Source organism: Anopheles nili, chromosome 3, assembly GCF_943737925.1.
Source record: "Anopheles nili chromosome 3, idAnoNiliSN_F5_01, whole genome shotgun sequence".
NCBI classification, from domain to species: Eukaryota; Metazoa; Arthropoda; class Insecta; order Diptera; family Culicidae; genus Anopheles; species Anopheles nili.
In genome coordinates this window covers 66,626,137-66,644,535 of record NC_071292.1, presented here as the reverse complement: position 1 = coordinate 66,644,535, position 18,399 = coordinate 66,626,137, and the positions used below count along the sequence as shown (strand labels likewise).

Sequence of the window (18,399 nt, the reverse complement as noted above, 5' to 3'; positions counted from 1 at the left end):
AACATGCTTTTCTGTCGAAGCATTACTCTTTTCGCACATTGTGAATCCCATAGTGCGCATGTTGATGTGACGTCATAGGGAAAATTCCTCAGAAAACCGTAGCGGAACGGATACTATGTCGATTTAGCGATATTACAACATAATGTATGCTACAACAACATCGCAAAACATCGCTGGAGAACGTATGTTGTGAGCGCAAATCATAGAAGCAGTTTGACAGTAACGTTAGATTTGTATCGAAGGGTTTGTTGTGGTTAACAGGTTACGGTGTGGAATTTTGAACAGAGATTGAATTCAAATGTTTTTTTAATGTTTGATGTGCAAGAGAAATAATGAATACGAATCTAAACGAACGATAGAGTTGTGAAATTCAACCGGCTCACGACTCATTGGAGGTGAGGCTTTAACATTGTCGACTCAATGGAAGAATCTGTTTAACAACATTCCACCAAAGTAAACAATTAATTTTTGAACATGTTTCAGTTGTTTAGTAGTTGCTGAACAATAGAGGAAATACTGTTCTTGATTCGTCTCGAGATAGATCAAATTTTTCAATGTCGGACAACGAGGAACCCACTTCAAGATTTATTGACCAATACAAAAACCATGGGCGAACGGACTCGGTGCTACAAGAGGAGCGACGACAGCGTTTGCTGGAGAAGCAAAAAGCATCCCGCGAGCTGGAAGTCGATGCAGCACGACTGGGACTTTTGGACGAAATTGAATCAGACCTGCACGATGAATCAATGGAATACCAGCAGAATCGTTACGAACAGCGTACTAAGAAACGGTTCAGAGCCTTTACTTCGAAGCTGTTTGCCAACAAGGTGCAGCTGTCGGAATGGATGCATGAACGACCGTCCGATTTAGAGAACTGGCTCGTGCGACCATGCCCCGTTGGACAGCGTTGCTTGTTGGTTTTCCGCAAACGCATGGCCGTGGCATTTAACAAACGAGGGCGTTCGATAGTTTCCGTACGAACAAAGCTCAATTTGCGTGCAAAAGCGATCGTGCTCGACAGCATCCTTTCCAACGATCGTACGTTTTATATCCTTGACGCTCTAGCGCTTGGACAGATTGACCTAGTCAACTGTGAATGTCAGTTCCGGTTCGCGTGGATTGAATCAAAGTTTCACGAAGACAAGCTAGGGGAACAATTCAATGCTAAAAACGCGAATAGTACGAAGAGTTTTCGATTGAGCATGTTGCCGTCGTTCGATTTGGGTAACCCGGAATCTATGCACAGCTGCTGGGAGAGCTATCCGGCCTTCACCAACGACACACCGCGGCTTGATGGATACCTGTTCTATCACAAAGAGTCTTTCTACGTGTACGGGCAGACTCCGCTAGTGGTTTGGCTGTTCCCGTTTATGCTGAACGACGTAATAAAGCTCCCCCCGGGGTTGGTCAATGAACGGTATCTCTCGAAAAAACCAGCGACCTACACTGGAAACTACGCAGAGTACATCAAAGAGTTTGATCGCCAGCTGGAGTTTCGCAAACGGAATCGTCGTAATAAAACCGGAACGCAACGGATGGAAACAACGAACGAGTCTCTGGATAGTCAACCGGACGATTCCCTGTGGGAAGCCATGGAGGCAGCGCCACTGGATTCGGATGATGAGGATCTGCAGCCGAGCGCGGAAGACGCCATGCGAGAACTTGAAATGGAAAAATGCGAATGAACGACGACCATGCCAAAACAACACCATGTAAATTCAATCCATGTCGTTTATTATTATACATTTCTGTTTGTTTGTTCGCTGTACATTGTAAAACGTAGCTTTGCATTTAAAATTGACAAAACTTATTTATAAAACTAAAATATTTAAATCATAATTCTAGCTGCATATTTTACTCATAATTCGAAGCACACGTCACATGAACACAATCCCGGCTACTCTAGTTGCGATGAGTATAATCTGTCCTTTTTGCCAGTGAATGCTACTGGTGCTGAAAACAAACCCGTTAAAAATGTAGGACAGTAAAGAAGTTTTTTCAATAAATTCTTTATAGCAAACAACATGCACCCATGGAACCGCAGCATACACTCGATGTTGGAAGGAAAAAGTCATCCAAAGCGGAGGGTTCGTTAGTTTAAGTATTAGCTTTTGTTGTGCTCTATTGCCGGACCCGTTTCAGTACTACCCACTGGTATGTTACCCTGACGTGTTGCACCGTCTCCCGCTTCGGTGGATTCGGATGGACCCGTTCCATTGCTTGCAGCTTGACTTAGCTGATCGTCCTGTTTCACGTCGGCTTCCACAGAGGCATCCTTTTCTTCCGCTGGCACCGGTGTGCCGCTTTGGTTCGGTTTCTTCTGCGGCTGCCCGAGGTCACTGCTACTTCTTCCACTGGAAACCGATGCCTCGTCGATTTTTATTTGACGCGTTTTTTCGCTTGTCTTGCTCAGCATCACCATAAAGTAGCCTCGCAGACACTTGCGAATGTGCACGAGAAAGCACGTGTCAATGAACAACCGAAACAGTCCATTTTTCGGCTGGTCACTCGGCAACCGTAACTCAATCGCGTTGTTTTCCTCGACCAGTTCCATGCGCGTCGTGAACTGCAACGTGTGGTTCTTCTCCCAACGATTCTGGGAGATTTCGATCTCCCGCTTCAGATCCTCCTCGTTGGAAATATTGATACGTTTGCGGGAGATAAATACCTGACGCTCGCATGTAAGCTGAAACGTGCGAACTGTGCTGGGGGGTGCCTCATGATCGTTGGGTTTTGGTTCTGCTTCGTCCAAAGTGCCGTTGGGTTCGTTTTTAACGCCGACATCGTGCGGGGTTTCGATGGGTTCCACCTTAACCATGAAAAGCTTACGCAAGATGTCCACGATGAAATCCATCATGCACTTGCCCCACAGCTGACGCACGCGTTCGTCTGTGATAATCGATTTAGACTCTGCGTTTCGCATCTGCAGTATCTGCTTTACCAGGTACAGTTCGTTTTCGATTGGCGGCAAACAGCACATCACCCGAATGCCGTTCTTTTGTGGGTTGGCCGCTGCGGTAGCAGCAGGCTTGGTGCTACCACCGGGCGCGAGGTTTGTTGTGCTGGAAGTGCTCGGCTGTTCAGCGGTCCCGTTTACAACGGTGTTGTTCGGTTTGGCGGTCGAAGTGGACGGCACCGGTTGAGGGGGGTTATTCGGCTTCTTAGCACACCGTTCCACGTCGGTGAAAAGCGCAATGAGCAGTTTAGAGAACTCCTTCCCCTGAAACCGCAGGCACAGGTCATACGCATGCTTCAGGCTTAATTTCATCTGCTGCAGCAGCATGTTCATGCGCAGTACCTTGCCAATGTTCAGATTTAGCTCGAACGGATCTTGTATCGATATGTGCGGTCCTCCGTTGAACTCGGGATAGCCCTCACGTTCCACTGCCCGGTAGTAGGGCGCAAGCTCGCGGATCGTCTTCTTCTCAAGTTCCTCGAGCGAGCAGAGCCGTCCAACGAAGGGCGAGATGAGATTCTTTGCAAAGTCAAACTCGGAGTAGTACCTGAAAAAGCCCACCAGCAACTCCCGGACCGAATTCACATTCCACGTTTTGTACTTAATCTCCACCGGATAGCCTAGGTTCCACGGTCCGTAGTTTATGCGCTGGATACCCTGCTGCATGTCCTCCACCGACGGAATTACGGGCAGCTTGCGCGTTTGCAGGTAAAATATCACCATCATGGTCAGGCAGTAGGAGTTCAACTGCTTGTGGGGCGTCAGGATAAATGCGCACTGTGCCCAGAACTTCACAATCAGCGTCAGGTGGTGGATGCGCTCGTCAAACTTTATGACCGCGTTGATAAACTTACTGTTGTAGCACCCGCGGGCGTTGCTGAAGTTAATGTCACACTGCAGATTCGTTGGCACGTGTATCGCCCGTAGCAGCGGTACTTTGGCGCCCAGTATCTTCGTCATTTTGGTAAAACTGAAGTCCTTTTCCATGCGGCTGCAGGTGATGTGAATGAGCTTGATCTGCTCGTCGCGTTCGTTTTTCTCGCGCGCATAATGAATATAGAAGTCCAGATCGCTGTCTTTCAGCAGCAAGCCCGATTTGATCGAACCAAACTCGTAGATCGTTGCCTGGTTTTGCGGGTATACAAGCACACGCCGCAGATCGTCCTTTACCATATTGAGAGCCCGATTTACGTCGTGGTTCGTTGGTTGCAAGGTTCGAATGAGTGTAGCCATCTCTTCGCCCACCGCGCACGAACTTAAATTGTGGAAAACAGGATGCAGCAATGGACTAGGCACCTCCGCAGCCTCATCCTGACTTCGTGCACCTTTCTTGTTGCCCTTTTTTCGATTCATCGATAAACGACGCTTACGACTGTTCCGATTTTCTTGCTTTACTACGCCCTGTTGCTGCTGGGAGGTGCTTGGTTGCTGATCTGCCATCTGTTTGGCTGAAAGCAGATGAATACAAAACGCGAGAAATTAAGCATTAGCTTTACCCGTTTTCCACAAGGGCATTCATGTTCCGATGGCTTACCCCCGCGTCCCTTTGCCATCATTAAATCATGTGGATGTACCTGGTATTGGTTGATTCGATCACACACTATTCCAGGAAGAAATTCAAATTTCTCTATGATGTGACACTTAGAACAATTGTATACCAATGTGGGCAATGGGAACTTTGTCACGTTTGAGTTTCCACATGAAGTGCGTTGTGATTTGTTTATAGGTAAAAGAGATATTTCGTCACTTGTGTTTCGCGACTCCTGCCTTCTTGATGTTGTTCAAAGGCGTACTTTGTGTAACACTTTTATGGTATAGTAACACGTGGTTTTCAAGGATATACAGTTAAACGCGTAATGCCATTGTAAAATAACAAAAACTAAAATAGTTTACGTATACTTTACACTGTGAGAATAACAAATTTCAACACAGCAGCTATATGAACAATACAGCATTGTACCATTCAAAACAATTGCGAACTTACACACGCACTCGCCCACGTTGACATCTTTTTGACAAACGTCAGCCTGCACGATGAATTCCCTTCAAAACTCGACGGTCGTTTCATCTATTATTGCCGTCGTTAAATTATTTTAAAATATGAAATAATGTAAATTTAAAATTATGTTAGTTTCAAACAAGCATTTTAAAATAATAGCTTTGCTTATTTATGCCTTAATTATATGGTAGATGATTCATTGCCAAAAACATTAAAGAAGAATACTGCATGTTCGGATATGTGAATGCAAAACAGCAACATATTGCACGTATATTTGTTACAAATGCCCAAAAACTGGTTTATTTTTGATACTTCACCAACAAAAATGACCTCTCCATTGCTTATACGCGAATACGAAATTAATTAATCGACGGGATGAATGAATGCACCGAAAACGTTGCAAAGCGTAAATGCACCCGTGGGTGGCAACTGCCGAACCATATTGCAACACCCCTTTCCTTACAGACGGCTCTGAGTGAGGGCGACCTGCAGATTTTCACCCAGCTTGTTCATGAACTCGAACGTTTCCATGTAGTCTGTGCGCTTCACGTTGGCCATGCCCTTGACGCAGATGGCCAAATCTTTGGTCATGAATCCCGACTCAATCGTGTCGATGCACACCTTCTCGAGCGTCTCGGCGAATCGCTTCAGCTCCGCGTTATCGTCCAGCTTGGCGCGGTGCAACAGACCACGTGTCCAGGCGAAGATCGAAGCGATCGGGTTGGTAGAGGTTTCCTTGCCCTGCTGATGCTGTCGGTAGTGCCGCGTGACGGTACCGTGGGCAGCTTCGGATTCAACCGTGCGTCCATCGGGACACACTAGCACCGACGTCATGAGACCGAGAGATCCGAAACCCTGTGCCACCGTATCTGATTGGACATCACCGTCGTAGTTCTTGCAGGCCCACACAAAGCCACCCTCGGCCTTCATACAGTAGGCAACCATATCATCGATGAGCCGATGCTCATACCAGATGCCGAGGGCATCAAACTGCTTCTTGTAGTCCTTCTCGTAGATCTCCTGGAACAGATCCTTGAACCGACCGTCGTACTTCTTCAGGATCGTGTTCTTGGTGCTGAGGTAGAGTGGGAACTTCCGGTCCAGAGCCACCTTGAACGATGAGTGGGCAAAGTCGCGGATAGAATCGTCCAAATTGTACATGCCCATCGCCACACCTGGGCTCTTGTACTCGTTCACGACGTACGTCTGTGGTGCACTGCCATCAGCGGGCGTAAACTTCATCTCAAGCTTGCCCGGTACCGGCACGATAAAGTCCGTCGCCTTGTACTGATCACCGTGCGCGTGACGTCCGATGATGATGGGCTTCTCCCAGCCAGGGACCAGCCGCGGGACATTGCTGCAAATGATCGCCTCTCGGAACACGGTTCCACCGAGGATGTTACGGATCGTGCCGTTCGGTGAACGCCACATTTGCTTCAGCTTGAACTCCTCCACGCGTGCCTCGTCGGGCGTGATGGTGGCACACTTGATGCCCACGTTGTAGCGCTTGATCGCTTCGGCGCAATCCACCGTCACCTGGTCGTTGGTGGCATCGCGGTGCTCGATACCAAGATCGTACGTGTGCAGCTCGATGTCCAGGAACGGCAGGATCAGCTTATCCTTGATCGAGTCCCAGATGATGCGCGTCATTTCATCTCCGAGAACGTCCACCACTGGGCCGGCTTTGATTTTGGCTGCCATATTGTTCGCTGTAACCGGAAGAGAAAGCGAAAGTTTGTCGTTATGTCATGGATTCCAACCTCTTCAAACTTTCCACGCAGTCGATTACGGCATAAGCAACTAGTTTAGAGCATTCAAAGCGAAAAAAATGTACAAATAAAATAATCAAAATTCAACAGCAAAAGCTAAAAAAGCTCACTTCATTTTTTACCGCTCACGATCATTGCGTGGTAGAGTAATGCGTAAATATTCCACAAGCGATCGTAAGCGCCTTTTTTGCCGATGCACGAGTATTTGTTTACTGGTTTCTATTTCCATGGCCAAGGTAAGAGCCTTCACTCCACCGGCACTGAAGGCCACGTAGAATTGATAATCATTGTCCTAAGCCCATTTCAATGCCCCTCAGACCGACCGCGGGTTTAAAATCCGAAGGCGATGACGTTGATGTGTTAGCACGTTAAAACGCATGCTTCTCATTAGCCAGATCGTACTACATGGAGCCAATGCTAGACATGGAATGCATTGCGCACTGTTGAAAGCATTTGCCCACAAGGGAAAAAAAGAAGCACTCTGCTAACTAGCACCGATTGGAGTGTTTTGTGCTGTTGTCAAAGGCTAAAATCGTTGCCTTATTCTCCGGTTTATCGCGCTTCGGTTGTCTCGATGACCACGGTGGCTGATAAGAGCCAGAAATATGCCAGATGTCTCCATGGAGCTTGATTTTTCGCGGTTACGGCGGTTCTAGTTTGGTGATAACACGCACGTAGTACTTGCCAAAAAAAAAACGTCGCCATCATCGCGATTTTTGAGGGTCAAAGGTACATAAAAAAATCCAATATCATTCATCAAAAAGTACGTGAGTAGAAAAATCACCATGAATTCGCCAGATTCGTAAGCTTGAGACGATTGACGATAGAGGATCGAGCGGCGGTTCCACTCCAGTCCAGACTAGAGGCTGGCTACGTCAGACCACGTAATCACGAACACGGAAGGATGGGGCACACACAGGCAGGTGTACGATGAGGAGGGCAAGCAAACCAGTTTGGCCGATCCTACTCGGACGGTCGATTATCTCGCCGTTTTCGACGGACTCAGTACACACCCCTCGAGCGAACCCCTTGAGAGGGTTTGAGTAATCATTTTGACTGCCCTTGCGCTTCGTCCCATCTACCGAAGCCGTGCAAGTTGCCATGGAAACTTAAACCGGATCGTAGAATGCGATGGTAGCTTCCAAAAGGAACGCTATTTGAAACGAATATGCACCGAAGTGTGGATGATCATGGACTTTGACACGTCACTGGGGAGAAAAATTCGAACACCGTTCGAACCCGTCCCGTTTCACTGCATGGCCACTTACCCTAATTTATGCTTTTGCTAGCGGACTAACTGGGAGAACCTTCTCAAGCAGGTGGGAAGGGTGGTATGTAAATTCACGATCAAGCGAAACGAACAAACGCCACCGAGAGATCCGCGTGACCGCTACTGACCGGAACCGAACGAAGAATGAAACCCGATGTGGCCGAGTAGGCTGACTACATTGACGAGGCGCGGAATTACATACCGAGTGTAGTACGGGAAATGAGAAGGAGGGGGGGGGGGGGGGCATGGGTTAATGACATGGAAGCCACAGCGGGAGAGAACCGTGACGGCAGCATAGCCAATGTGGGGTGGAGCGCCTAAAGGTAGGCAATTTTAGAGTGTTATGTTATCGTTTACTTTTACATTACAAGATTTATTTATATACCCAGAATGCATTTACAGTAGATGTTTTGTTAGGCAAGGGCAGTTCTGTGAAGGTTGCCGGTTTCGTCAATAACGAGCCAACAATGGAATACATTGTATCGTGTATTCGTCTGAGTCACCTCTAATTCTATGACTAAATTAATGTAATTCTATTTACTTTCTTTAAGAACCTGTTCATATTGAAGTTCAATATCCAATAATAATATCGAGCCTCTCGCTATTATGTAATGCGACAGTATATTAAAGGCTAGATTTATGTTGAATACTCCCTGAGGATTTAACAATCGTCACCATGATACACATTTTTCACAACGCAAGCAAATAGCAGATAACAGAAAAATGTTGGCACACTTACCTTGTCCTAAATTGATTACTTTCTGAGATAATCCAAACAGTCGTTTGGAGGAAAATGCACCGCAATATACTGATTAAATCACACGAAGAAAATGGAGGAGAAATTCACTTATAAAACGCTGAACTGCTTAGTAAAAATGCCGGCTTTCTACTGAGTGAAAAAGGCACACGAATACCCCGGTTCGAAAAACAAATACTTTTTTTTATGTCAAAGCAGTCAATACACGACAGTAATGGAAATCGCAATATTTCAAGCAAGAAAAAGTAGCATAATAAGTTTACAAATGTTTTCTAAACTTTTCTTCGTAGAAATTCTGATTTTTTTCATTTTATCGACGAATCGATATGTTTATAAACCTACATTAATCATGTTATAATATTTTGTTTAGTTCTCTGCTTTAGCAAAGAAAATATGCTGCCGTTTATAGGTACCTTACAGCGTGCTATGCCATGAGTTTGACATTTAATAATATATTTCAAGGAATCTCTACTGGAAGTAGATTATTTAGCTAATTTTCTATCTCGTTTTAAATGCAGAATATTCTGGAACTTCAACTGGATGTTTCATTACAAATATTACTAAATTAAAAAAAAAATTAAAGGCAAACCAGCTGATTCAAACTACCTCTGATCACTCAAGGTTAGCTCATCTAAATGACAGTTTCGATCAACAAATTCAAATCTGAGAATATTTTAAATTCGTATACTACTATTTTAAAATTTCTGTGGTCAATGGTTTGTGTTGTACCTTGTTAAACCTCCGTTCTGTAAGTTTAATCAGGCCTGGTAGGAAAAACCAGCAAAACATGTGCAACTGTCACCCAAAAAACAGCGATAGTGCAGCCAATGCATTAACGGACATGAATCACACTACTTGCACCATGCACTATTCATGGCCAAGGTCGGAGACCTCAGCGATGGTACGAATGTAGATTGACCACATTACACGCCAGGCGACGGTGGCAACATTCTTCGCAGATAGTAAAAATAAAATAAAACACGCGTCCAATCGAATCGACTCGGGATCGATGCATTTTCAGCGGAAATGAAGTGCATTTGATATTCCGTACATGAGTGCACGTCTGGTTTACCGATGCAAGCAACATGGACGCGCAAAAAAAAAAACACGCCACCTCAGAAGGCACACGATCGAACCCGTCGGATTAAGTGCTCTTTTTTCATTGGACTTCACTCATTATCATACCGTCCATCATTATGCAACACACAAAGCAATGCATGCATGCTTGTTGGTTGCAAACGCACCGAGCAGATAGCCCCGGTCTCGATTTATGTACGTCTACGCCGCCCGGGGGACATTGAACGGTTTAACGGATATGAGTAACGCGAAAGTTAGAGACACAAATCAGTGCCCACGAGGAAAATTGCTTGCAGTTGCGCGCTACAACATGTGCATGTTTTTTTTCCCTTTTTTGTTCCCCATCGCTACAACCGCATTAAAGGAAGCGCTGCAAAAAGCTAACACCAAGCATTGAAGGTCATTATGTTCGTTCGCATTAGAAACAAGCCCCTGGGGCGAACCACAAAAAAGGGGCTTTAAACTAGGGTTCATGCCGTGTCGAATGTTTAGTGTCGTCATGCGCTGACACCACGTGCAATGAACGGATGCGGTGCGCTTCGACAGCTACGCAGAACATCTGGGAATTGGTTTCCCGAAGCCCTCTGGCATGCGCATTCTTCTGAGAAGCTCCACCAAAGTCTGGTGAACTCATTCAAGGGCTCACCAGCAAGGGCTCGTAAACTCATTCCGATGGGTTGTGCTTCTTTTTCCCAGTTAATGTTGTCACGTACGCGCGCAGGTACGCACGCTCGCACGCATGGAAGCTTTAGTATGCGGTTGCGTGTACGCATCCCAGGCGCGGCATTTCTTTCCACAGTCGCATATTGTCGCCTCGCTCCACGTCAATGGGGGTACAAAAAAGTGGGAAATAAAACCGAATCGCTCTCGTGCCGTCCGTTGAGAGGAAGATCGGAACCCGTTTTAACTGGCACTCGTTCCGGATTCCCACCTCACCGGCGTGATTCACTTAGCGATCGAGCCGGTTAACTGCCATCAATTGTGACCAACCGGTGGTAAATATCTGCTGGAAGGATCCGATCGATTACGGTCAGCCGGTCGTCCTGTTGCGCTAGATCGTGCCCAGGCCGTAACCGTTCGGTGTGCAATTGCACGCGCGCTGCATCAATGGCAATGGATGGCATGAGGGTGCATCGTGCCGACCATTTCCGGTTCTGCCACATACACACACATTTTTCTAATCCCACCCCGCGCCCCATCGCATTCGGGCGGAGGAAAAGTGAAAGACACTTTCCACCGATGAGCGCTAACGGAACGGTGTTTACTTTCGCGCGCATGTTCTATTTTAAATCCGGTTTGGATTGGTTGACTTTTCTTGCCTTAAATATGACTGCTAGTGCAGCACGTTTTCACTGCAAGCGTCCCATTAAAGCTGGGGGGACAAATTTGAACGCGCGAAGAGACACAAAACCGCGGTAGCAATATATATTTTATGAACGCACTCGAACGTGCAAGCCTGCATTAAGATGGCTTTAAATTACAATGAATATTCACACCTTACTCGTCCGCTGGATTCCGTACGCTCAGTTACGGTTGCTTCCTGCGCGGTTACGACCTTTTTTTTTCACACGCCCCAGCAGCGGTCGAGTTTCGTGCTCGCGTGTCGTAAAGTATTTAAGGGGATAAAAAAGACAAATGGAAATAAATGGAACAAGCATGTGTGTCACTGGCCTCTGGAGCTGGCAGGATCGTCGGGTTCGGCTTATGTGCCGAAGGTACCTGCCACCATCTGCGATCATGCAAATCATCATCATTCCACTCAAAGAATTCCACCGAATCGCACAATGGGCATGGAAAAACATCCAGACAAACAGCAGCGATTGCTGATAAGTGCCATGCCGATTGGTGTGGGTTGACGGAAAGCGCTAGAAAATGGCCACGAAAAGCGACACACTCATCTAATCGTGATCGCGCAACCCAGAATGCCGCACGATCGGTTCCTTTGGGAGCAGGCGAAAGCTAATCTGGGACAGCGATCTTTACGGGCGCAGCTTGTAAAAGATCGCGTGATCTATCCGTCGATCGGTCCCACCAGTGACCAGCGCCTGGAGAAGTGAAAAAGCTCCCGAACGGAAAGCGCAACCGCACGGATGGGTTCTTAATGGCGCTAGTGTTAATTTTCCTTTCCAACGCGAACGTGCTGCTGTCTGTTATTAATGTGTTGGCTTCTCCAGACCTCGATTAAATCGCGTTTCCCTTGCTGCTACGTTTTGCGCCCTTTTCCACGCTCACTTGGCCCTGCCGTCCGTGGTTCACTTTCGATTCCTGCATCCCAAAAACCCGTCGAGCTGCAGCGCCGTGAATTCGATGAGAATTACTTTCCGCGAGTGGGTTTCCATCAACCGGTGCGGTTCTCCTCCGTTCCAGATGCACACGCAGTCGATCGGGCATTTTTCCGGCCGCTCGTTAGCTGCTTTCCGTTCGCGCATTTTGTTCGTCCAGCTCATCTTCGGTTGCGTGGTGTTATTTTCATTCGCGCTTCTCTCGATCTCCGTTCGATCTTCCCACCATCGTTGGTGCCCTTTTTCTCGCGTTGCTTCCATCACCCACATTCTGGGTTTCCTTCCTTGCTGCGGTGTCCGTCGCTTCTTTGCGCTCTCTTCGTGTTTCCCGGTTCCGTTTTTCCCTTCCAGCGGTTTTCCAGCTTCAGCTTTCAACGCTCACACGGGCGTGTGGTTCGTGTGGTGAAGAAAGCTCACGAAAGCTCTCTTCAGTGCTGTCGATCGTCGTCTCTCGGCAGCCCATTCTCCACAATCTCTTCCTGCATTACCGACGTATGAACGGCCTTGTTTTGTATGGTGGTGTTCCAACCCGAGCAAGGGATAGCCACTGGAGCGCATGACACTGCCGGGTATCTGCTAACTGCACAAACGGTGACGGTGCGATGATGCATCTTCTCTTTTCATTATTTCCGACTTTGCATTTGTGTTACCGTGTTGAGGGATGTTTCTGTTTAACACTTATTTTGTTCAGCGTTTATTGGCTTTTCTTTTTATTTTATCATAATTTTTCTTTCTTTCTTGATTTATTTTATAGATTATGTTCTTACTTTAATAACTTTATTTTTACAATTATACTACATTAAATACAGAACGATTATGTTTATATTTTATTTCTACAAGTATTTTCATGTAGTTTTAAAGCTTTGTTTGTTATAAAATAAAATAATTTATTTCATTAGATTGTAAAAAATAAAAAGAAATTCTGAAATGATATTAAATTGAAATCTATTATCTATGATCTATTATTGTTAAACAGTTGGTAGCATATTCCTTTCATAGTACAAATAATGTACATAATTTAGTTAAAAATCAAAATGGCTGGTTTTGCTCGTTCACTTGTTGCATTACACGTAATTAATTTACATTATCTTCAAAAACGTTACTTCGTGGTGCAAGTAAACCCGCGCATCGAACCAACCGCAGGCACAATTTTCCCAACTCCATCGCGTGCCCATACGCGAACGCGCTCGCGAGCCAGTGTGCGTACGCGCAACCGTGTTCCCGCCCGGAGTTCCCGGCACGGTTAGCCACGGCCACGGCGCGCCACACCGAGCGAAGTAAAAAGAGTTCATACACCGAAATCGGTCCGTTCAGTTCAGCTCTGGCAACCGCGGCGTAGAGTCGAACGTGCGAGATTTCCCTCCGGAACCTGCTCGGCGGCGCAACGGCACGCGTACCTCGTGGCCGCAGTGGGCCCTCTTCTGGTGGCGTTCTGTGTAAAGATTTTCCAACCCAACGAGTGAGTGGCGAATCGGGTCGCAAGTCAACGAATTTTCCTACCGAACTCGCTCGCGTGTGATTTTGTGTGCTTGCGTGCGTGCGTGCGTGCGTGCGTGTGTACGGTCGAGATCTTAGCACATTTACGTGAACTAGCTCACTTCCTTCCGGCCACGAAAAAAGAACAGCAGAAAAACGTGGGACCCAACGAACGATGCAACGACGGGGACTGTTTGTTTGTCTTGCGGCTGTCTAGGGCGCCCTGGAGAAGATTTATTCCACTGCGATTAGCCCAACCGAACGAACACGCCGGTTGCAAGCCGTTTTTCCCGTTTTGTGCCGATTTATCCAATCCCCAGAGGTTTGGAGCTTTTTTTGTGTGTGATTTTTTTCTCTCTTATTGTTGTTGTTTGCAGTGGAAAATTTTTGCTCTTCGCCTCCCACTCGCAACCTATCGGTTTATCTTTCCGTTATCCTCATAACCGTTGATACCCGCAGAGCGAGACCTTCGCATCGACGAATCGATGGCTCCTCGCGTCGGTGGTCGGTTTGCAGCCACCCCACTAGCAGGGGATCGGGCTGGAAAAGCGGGCGCAAAATTACATAAAAATCTAGATCAGCGGCCTGCCGAGCCCTGGCGGTTTATGACGCGGGCGGTACCGCGATCGGGAATGATTTTGGTTTGGCGCGAAATCTAAATTAATAACTCATCAATCACGGGGCAGTTCCCAGCCCAGTCCCGGCAGCGGCAGCAACGGTATCCCTGGCTTCTGTGGGCCGAAACGATCTTTGCGTCTTTGCGTCTTTTTTTTTTTCTTTCAAGCCTTTTGCGAGGAAAATGTTAGGGGAGGGGAAAAATAACGAGCAGTTTGTCGGTGCACTTCGAATGAGGTTTTCTGACATGCGTTTTTTTTTGACTATTTTATCACACTCGATAACAGAAACGATAGCACGTGGTGAAGCGGTTTACGAGTGCAGTAAGTGAGTTTATTTATTGAAAGTGCATCAGGCGCACTAGAAGACCTCGGATCAATCCCCGAGAATCAGGCGCTCTTCCACAGCGCATTTTAAGGACATCGTTGGATTCCAAGCTGCAAACATGAAGCGAACGCTCACGCTCACGCTCACAGCTCTGGTGGTAAGTTAAGTTTTCCTTTTCCATGCCGTTACTGTGTCGCCGGTTCGTAAAACTCGCCAACAAAAACCAAAAAATGGGTACGCACTTTTCTTGGCAAGCGAAACGAAAATAATCACTCGTCTCTCGAGCTCTTGGCGAGATGAAGAAGGAAAAACAAAAATACTCACCAAAAAAATGAACAGAATAAAATAAATGTGCGAATCATAATGCGGATTGTGGAAGTGTGCCAGCGGTGAGCATTATTCAGGAGGGCAGGTCGTTTTTTTTGGTCCTATTGTGTTGCTTCTCGGCGTTTGGTGTTTGGTTTTTGGCCGTTCTCGTGAAAAAGTGCCCGCCAGAGAAGAAACCGGAAACACCGAACTCGGGATCGCCATTGCCGTAAAAGCAACGGGACGCTTCGGCGACACAAAAAGGCTGATGGTTTTGGGGGAAAAGTGCTCGAGCTGCACTCGTCTTTGGGTCAGCGCCGTTTCTTGCCTTGGCTGGTGTGGGAGTTTAACGAGGAGTTACGACCACACGAGACCGTACGTCCGGCCGCGCCTGTAAAGATTATCTCAGCCTCCGCGTGGTGTTAAAAAGATGCTCATTCAAACACGGCGCAGATCGGTGTCAGGCGTGCTTTCGGTAACGTCACGTCGCTGGTTAATTTTCTACCACAGCTTACCCATCAGCGGAGTGTTTTTCGCGCGACACGCTTACGGTGCCGTGGTCCGGAAAATGCAAGCGAGCTTTTAATTACAATATCTTCCTGGCACGCGCCAGCGCGATGTTTAAAGCACGATCGCGACCACGAACGAACCATATCGCACGCGGGGCACTATTTAGATTAATGAAGATAAAAGAGGCGCACATCAACGGGCGCGCGAATGATAATAAGGCGGAACGCGAGTTTACCGCACCATAAAGCGCATTATTTATCTCGCCGTCTGTCGCTATCTGTCGCTATTGTTTCGCGTATTTTCCGCGATCTTCGTTCGATTCGACGGTCACCGACGAACGATAACGATGCGCGGCATTGTTTGGCTGACGTGACGCTCCCTTTTCCTGGTACTCCCGCGGGAATGCCGAATCCAAAGGGACGCGACGAAATCGATAAGCAAGCGCTATAAGCCAGGGAGAAAATCACCGACCCTCACCAACCAGACAAAACAAATGGCAATCAAACCGCGCGAGGATGGGTTGCCCGTCTGCAGCGGTGAACCAATGCCCCACGGATGTCGGTGGGTCTAAGGAAATGGAAGGAAAAACAACAACAACAGCCCCACCACTATTCGCGCTTTTATTTGACCCCTCCGGCGGCATTGGAGCTGCTCGGGTGCGCGCGCGCGCGTTTGGGCGAGATTTATGGACGATCGCCAGTAATAGATTCCAGTGTTCGGCCACGTTGCTCGAGATGTGTTCGCGAGGACGAAAGTAATGGCGTATGGGGCTGGCGTGCCACACCGGTAGCCCGACCGGATGCCGCCAACCCTGAAGGAGGAGAACATCGGATGCGGATGCCCCGCTCCCGGGAGAGGAACGATTCACCGTACGAAAAAGGAATCGAAACTAGGCACTGGGGGTGGAAAATCAAAACTTGTACGTGGGAGTAAGCGAGAGAGAGAGTGAGAGGAGGAGCAAAAGAAAAAGGCTACAACCTTATAATGTACCCCAAGTACACCTCCTCGAAAGGGGTGGAATTGGGGAGGATGGGTCAATTATTGCAACGCTGCTAACTGGGAATGGTGCCGGGCTGGTGCAGCTCGCGGTTTGGGTGCGGAATTTGGCCCGCAACAGGAGAAAAACGAAGCGAACGATGGAACAATTCAAGGTGGGCATCCGTAGATCAAGATCCCTCGCTTAAGGTGCTTGCTCGAAACGCCAGCGTGTGTGTGTGTGTGTACGCGTGTATGTGCACCACTCGTTGAAGACCTGGTGGGCTATTGTATTGTTGAGTCGATGAAATTTTATGTTATTTTTTTCTAATCGAATTCAATCTCGTTCAATCACTCTTTCTCTCGTTCTCGGGGGGCTGTAGCGGGGTGTTTCAATTTAAAATCACATTCAAAGAAGCATTATTCATGCGCTAGTTGAAGTGGCTGCGGTTTTTAGCGTGATCGGTCGATATTTTGTATGGGAGACTTCAACGACAAACGGATAAGCGACGAACCCCTGGTGAGTTTATTGCTCCTGAAACAAACGTCTGATGGCCGGTAAGCCTTCCAGCTGCCAACCGAGACAGTGCGAAATAATTTTTCTGGGGCAAAAAGCAAACTCCATGCCACAATGCCACCCCGATGCCGTTTATCTATGCATGAGCAGTCGAGATTTACCGTAAGTGCCGAGGCGAGAGAAGAATTGTGCATATTTTAGGCATTCGATTGCGTCAGCGATCCGCCTCTGCTGCAGGAACGCACCGAGCAACCATGGGGCAGAATCGGTTTTTAGGTTTATGTATTTAACCATTCCGGGACGCAACCGAATACGTTCGGTTTGCGCAAAACCTGGCCGGGCGGGAAAGGGCCAAAATTGCGCAAAGTGGGAACGAAAAATAAACGCTTGTTCGCGCGGAATGGCGTCCGTTACAGCCGTAAAGTTCAAACGCTCACAAATATCACTCGGTAGCTTCTTTTCTTCGCTTTATCAAACTGGGTCGACCCACCGGGTGCGTTTTTCCGCCCCCTTCAGTCGGGACAGAATGGTGTGATGGAAGAATTAATGAATGAACAAAAAAAATTGGCTCACGAGAGGGGAACAAAAGCAGATAATTCACAAATATAAAACAGAACACGAGCGGCAGAGGCGCGTCGTATCGCACCAAACACTTCACCGTGGGCTTGTATTTGGGCATATATATTTCCTGGCCAGCGTGCTGGTTTATGATAATCGCACCCGGATCGGATAATCGGACCGCTAGTCGGTGGCGAAAGCGTGCGTAATAATAAGAGCGCCTCGATTTTTTTCCTCCAACTCTTTGCGCCAGTGCCCGATCGCACCAGCGCCGTATTAAAATTAATATGTTTAGTTCACCATCGCGGGCTCAGGTGGCCGATTCGGGCGCGGGTCTGGCCCCGTTCCTTAACGATCGGCACACACCGATAGGGAGCGCATGATTGGGCTGTGATTTGATTTATTTCCGGAAACCGAATCGACCGTCCGATCGGTGGTGTGGATTTTTCTTCTCCGCTTCGATTATCCAAGGCTCCCGGGGTGCCAGGCGAGCCAAAATCGCTGCATTTCTCGGATGTTTTGTTGGGCATTTTTACTACCCACCGTGCCGTGTGGATTTGTGGGATTTGAAAACATTTTCGATGCACTAATTTATGGGAAATATTCCCACTTTCTCTGTACTCACGCTTTCACGCAGGCAGGGCTTTAACCAAAAAATCGTGGCAGAAAAAACAAACAAAAAACACACGTTTGTTTAGATATCGATGACCGGCGAGAATGGAGCCGTAAAATATTGCCCACCGACTTGACCAAACCACGCGACCGCAAGAGTGGACGAAATTTGCATTCAAATCGTGCGCCAATATGGCACGATCGCAGCGGGTTCCCGCTCGAACAGGTTGCCGTGCTTCCGATGGGAGAGAAAATAGTACGGGTCAAGCGAAGAGGAAAATTAAAAAAAAAAGCTTCTTCTCGCTCCGAAGTGCTTCCTCCTCGAACGGATCGAATAGAAACGGAATGGTGTAAGCCTGCATATCATTACACGAAACAATAAAGATTGTGTCG

General features: G+C 47.5%; 3 protein-coding genes across 4 annotated transcripts; 1 reads left to right on the top strand and 2 right to left on the bottom strand.

Annotated features, from left to right (window-relative positions):
* Positions 1-554: 554 nt before the first annotated feature.
* LOC128725901 (snurportin-1) lies at positions 555-1,977 on the top strand. Its single transcript, XM_053819675.1, has one exon. The coding sequence runs from the start codon at positions 555-557 to the stop codon at positions 1,683-1,685; it is 1,131 nt and encodes a 376-aa protein (XP_053675650.1). The 3' UTR covers positions 1,686-1,977.
* Positions 1,978-2,104: 127 nt separating this feature from the next.
* Positions 2,105-4,396, bottom strand: LOC128724846 (uncharacterized). The gene has a single exon (XM_053818568.1). It carries the CDS (start codon positions 4,394-4,396, stop codon positions 2,105-2,107), a length of 2,292 nt encoding a protein of 763 aa, XP_053674543.1.
* Positions 4,397-5,267: 871 nt separating this feature from the next.
* LOC128726944 (isocitrate dehydrogenase [NADP] cytoplasmic) lies at positions 5,268-8,853 on the bottom strand. 2 transcript variants are annotated; one of them, XM_053820794.1, is made up of 2 exons: positions 8,734-8,853; positions 5,268-6,664 (listed from the first exon to the last, which is right to left on the bottom strand). In XM_053820794.1, the coding sequence occupies exon 2, from the start codon at positions 6,654-6,656 to the stop codon at positions 5,415-5,417; it is 1,242 nt and encodes a 413-aa protein (XP_053676769.1). In that variant the 5' UTR covers positions 6,657-6,664; positions 8,734-8,853; the 3' UTR covers positions 5,268-5,414. The 2 variants fall into 2 exon arrangements, with proteins under 2 accessions (XP_053676769.1, XP_053676768.1); XM_053820793.1 differs by lacking the exon at positions 8,734-8,853 and adding an exon at positions 7,993-8,125.
* Between the last annotated feature and the right edge of the window lie 9,546 nt (positions 8,854-18,399).

Excerpts from the sequence above, each read along its gene's own strand:
- LOC128725901 (XM_053819675.1), top strand. The coding sequence starts at position 555 with ATGTCGGACAACGAGGAACCCACTTCAAGATTTATTGACCAATACAAA.
- LOC128724846 (XM_053818568.1), bottom strand. The coding sequence starts at position 4,396 with ATGGCAGATCAGCAACCAAGCACCTCCCAGCAGCAACAGGGCGTAGTA.
- LOC128726944 (XM_053820794.1), bottom strand. The coding sequence starts at position 6,656 with ATGGCAGCCAAAATCAAAGCCGGCCCAGTGGTGGACGTTCTCGGAGAT.